The following is a 3655-nucleotide window of genomic DNA, read 5'->3' as shown; positions in this document are numbered from 1 at the left end:
CTCAACAAAGAAAGGAAAACTGAAAGAACTGTCAACTATGGTCTGAAAGGGCATCAAACACAGTTAACTGGGGAGTTGACATTGTTACCGAGCTCAGGGGCGAGTGAAGAAGCAAGCAAACTTCATACCCTCTATCCACGTATGAAAGTCAATAAAGGCAACAAAAGATGAAAAACAAAGGAAAAACCCAAACAATACAAAACGGGCTGGGTGCAGGCAGCTGACCAAGCACTAACAGAGCACTCGGGGGCGGGGCAGCGGGCCTGGGCTGCTAACCACAAGTCAGTGGTTCAAACCCACCAGCTGCTCTGTGGGTTAAAGATGAGGTTCTCTGTTTCTGTAACTGGTTCCAGTCTCAGAAACCCTGTGGGGCAGCTCTACTCCGCCTGTAGGGTGGTGATGAGACAGCATCCGATGTCTCGATCTGTCCCTCAAAGGACCAGCCTCCCGGCGTCCAGCCTCTGGGGCTCACTCACCTGTGATTGCTTTCACCACCATGTCAGACACTTCCGGGATCTCCTCGTTGACGGGGACACAGAGCATTTGTGGTGTGACCCAGTGCAGGGCTCTGAGGGGAGAGCGGTAGGGGAGGTGTGAGGAGGGGCTCTAGTAGGGGCGTGAGCCACTGATTCCATCATTCCCTTCAAGCATAGCCCCCCCCCCCAATCTCACCAGGCCCCCGTCCAACTCCCCTGCACACAGCAGGTGCTCAGCGGAGGTGGAACTTCTCTTCTGCGCCTCTCACGGGGTGGGCAGCAGATGCTCTGTCCTTTCAGTCTGCCCAGCAACAGGATGTGTCGCCTGAGCCTGAATCACTGAGTGTTCTGGTCACAGCCTGACATCCCTCCAGACCTTCCGCTGCTGCCCTGCACTAGGTGGGTGCTCTGCCCGAGGTCCCAAGGCCCATCTAATTACTCCTGGCTTCGATCTCCTCCACACCTCACCCTGGCCGGCCGGTGCCCTAAGGGTTTGGGTGTGCTCTGCATGGAAGATGGGTGCTCTGGGAGATGCTACCCACACCGCTGTGCTCACAGGGAGCTGCCACAGGCCGGTGACGGGACCTCAGGGGTGGGGTGGGGGAGGGTGGCACCCACTGCCTGGACCTCGGTATCAATGCTGACAGCTTCCTGCCTGAGAAGCCAGCAGAGGCAATGACAAACCAGCCCTCCTCTTCCTGGGCTCGTGTGGAGATCTGGAACCCTCTCCAGCATCAACCACACGCTGGTCCACAGCTGCCTGCACCGAGCTGAGAAGCAAGATGGAGACTCAAGAGCCCCCTCATGCCGCTCCGCGTTTCCCATGCTCCGCTCCTTTCTATGCCCACAGAGAGGCCCACAAGAGGAAGAGGGCAGGCAAGGCGCCTTCGCCGTGACTCCCGCTCACTGCCCCGTCTCCCACAGAACCTGCCTTATCCGCTTCTGAATGGCGAGGTCTTTCTTCTCATCATCAGTGGTTTCCGGGCAGAAAACGTGCTTATAGAGACGGGTCATGATGTACTTCTCAATCTGGTCCATGATCTTCTCAACTCTTTCCGGGGGCACTGAGAGACCGAAAACACGGGAGGCTGTTTTTAGGGTGTTCTCTACACAGCAGAAAACAAATGCACTATCAAGTTTAAATGCACCCAGAGATGTAAGTATGCGGTATTAAACACACAGACACACACACCCTTTAGAAATGGTCTCAAGTTCTGAGACAGCCTTGGACCGAACGCCCACTGGTCGCTGAAGCTGCTGCATGGAAGTGCCTCTCCTTTCTGAGGGCTGTCCCAAACCCCTGCCGCTCCCTGGTGCTCACAGCGGGGGACGGCGCATGTGCGAAGTCCTTCCTAAGGCCCATGCTCAATGAAGGCTCAATTACTGAACCCTGTAGCTCTCGGCCCGCAGCCAGTGAGCCTAACGCCCCTCAGGAAGACATCGTGCCGAGCACCGACTCGGGGAGACGTGGCTGCCAGGTGGGGTTCATTTAAGAAAGTCCCACAAGGAGTTGGCTTTGATTCACTACACAGCCTACACTACACACGGCTCCGACGATCCTGGAAAACACACAGAGGGAGCTCATAGGTACTGCTCAGCTTACCACCAGCTGCCAGGAGGTCACGGGGACAGACCAGTGGTTGGGGGACCAGGCAGCCAGGCCTCCAGACAAAGGAGGCGATGGCCCCTGTACTGAGCCACCAGTCAGCCCAGCACTGAGTTACCTTTCCCGCGGGTCTGTATTCTTTCCGCCATGCCTTGGTAGAAGTCCTGAGTGTGCTCAGACTGCTCCTCGATGCTGAATTCCTGAAACCAAGGACAAAGAACCAAGGGCTCAGTCGAAAGCAGACGTTTTGAGAATGATGATGGCAACAAATGTACAAATGTGCTTGACACCATGGGGTATGTATGAATTGTGATAAGCGTACGAGCCCCCAATAATATGAATTAAAAAAAAAAAAAGGACAAAGAGGCTGCTTAGGAGCTAAAGGGAGACCATGAGCACAGCTCTGAGACCAGAGTTTTCCAAGTCCACTCCTCTTGCGGGTATTCATCCCACAGGTAAAGAACGTATGTTAATGTTCAATGGGAGAAAAATCTCTTATCACTAACCGTTAGCTGCAACATGCCAGGCTTCTTTGGCGTCTCTCTCTGGGTCCACCTATTTGCACTCGGATGCGTGATCATGTGTCGATGATTTCCAGGCTTTATGTACATCTCTATTTACCCACCCGGCCCGGTCCTGGCTAATGGCTCCATGCTACTCTGTACTAGGACTCGTTCACCACTGTGCGTTTAGGCATCTATTCTTGGGCCCGATGGTTAGATACACAGCAGGGAAGACTCTCTCCATCTGGTAGCAACAACTTTAGGCCAACAGGTGCTACCTGCCAGGCACCTGCCACAGAAAGGCATCCTGCCACTCGGTGTGCATTCACTTCTCCGGGGCCCGCCACATCGGGCCTTGTCACTTTTATTTACTGCCATGGATTCACAAGTCTGTCTGCCTGCCTTTCCCCAATTCAAGTAGGATTTCAGGTCACGAGAAAGATGTCCGTGGTGCAGCACAACCAAATAGGATGACAGCACAGGAGTGTGGTCTCCTCGAAGCCCCACAAGCTCGTCTCTAATGAACCTTTCATCACCAAGATGGAAATGACACCAGAGATGACAGCCAACGAATTCTCCAGGTGAAAGAGATTCACTGCCAACACCTACACCAGGAGTGGTCCCCAAGGCCCTGAAGAGTCCACGTGGCTGAGGCTGTGTCTGCAGCCCTGTGCGGATCCAGCCCTGCAGAGTGAGGGCTCATTCACAACGGGCATAATCGCCCTGCCAGAGCAGCAGCCAGGCCAAACCTCACCGTCTCCTCAGTGGGGGTCCCTGGGACCTAGGTGCTCCCCCTCCCACCTCGGCTGTCATCACAAGGTCATGCTCCTCTTCTTGGATGTGATGTGCTGACCTCTGCCTCCTGAGCCTGTTCCAGAAGTTCAGTCCCCCTACTTCCCACTGACCAACCAGCTGACCCACGGCTTCTGACCCTGCTCTCCGTCTACCTGACTTGGCAGATTCTTCCCTCTGTCCAGAAGAACAAATCGGCCCTCTCCTCCAACTGCTGTCCAAGGAGATCCTCCCAGGCTTCAGGCTCCGCTCCCACCGACCTTCTCTGAGAAGGCCTC

The 3655-nt window shown here is 55.0% G+C and overlaps 1 protein-coding gene across 1 annotated transcript in view; it reads right to left on the bottom strand.

The window, feature by feature from the left end:
• Positions 1-3655, bottom strand: part of RABGEF1 (RAB guanine nucleotide exchange factor 1) — a 45236-nt gene that overhangs the window by 3893 nt on the left and 37688 nt on the right. The window contains exons 5-7 of the mRNA XM_045284517.1: positions 2201-2282; positions 1408-1540; positions 477-568 (exon numbers count right to left, since the gene is read on the bottom strand). Coding sequence (XP_045140452.1) covers positions 477-568; positions 1408-1540; positions 2201-2282 — 307 coding nt within the window. The remainder of the gene's footprint in view (positions 1-476; positions 569-1407; positions 1541-2200; positions 2283-3655) is intronic.

Source organism: Echinops telfairi, unplaced genomic scaffold (assembly GCF_000313985.2).
Source record: "Echinops telfairi isolate 266 unplaced genomic scaffold, ASM31398v2 ScPeMD7_5;HRSCAF=22, whole genome shotgun sequence".
In the NCBI taxonomy this organism is placed as follows: Eukaryota; Metazoa; Chordata; class Mammalia; order Afrosoricida; family Tenrecidae; genus Echinops; species Echinops telfairi.
The sequence above is the reverse complement of the archived record's forward strand: the minus strand, read 5'-3'. Positions and strand labels throughout refer to the sequence as shown.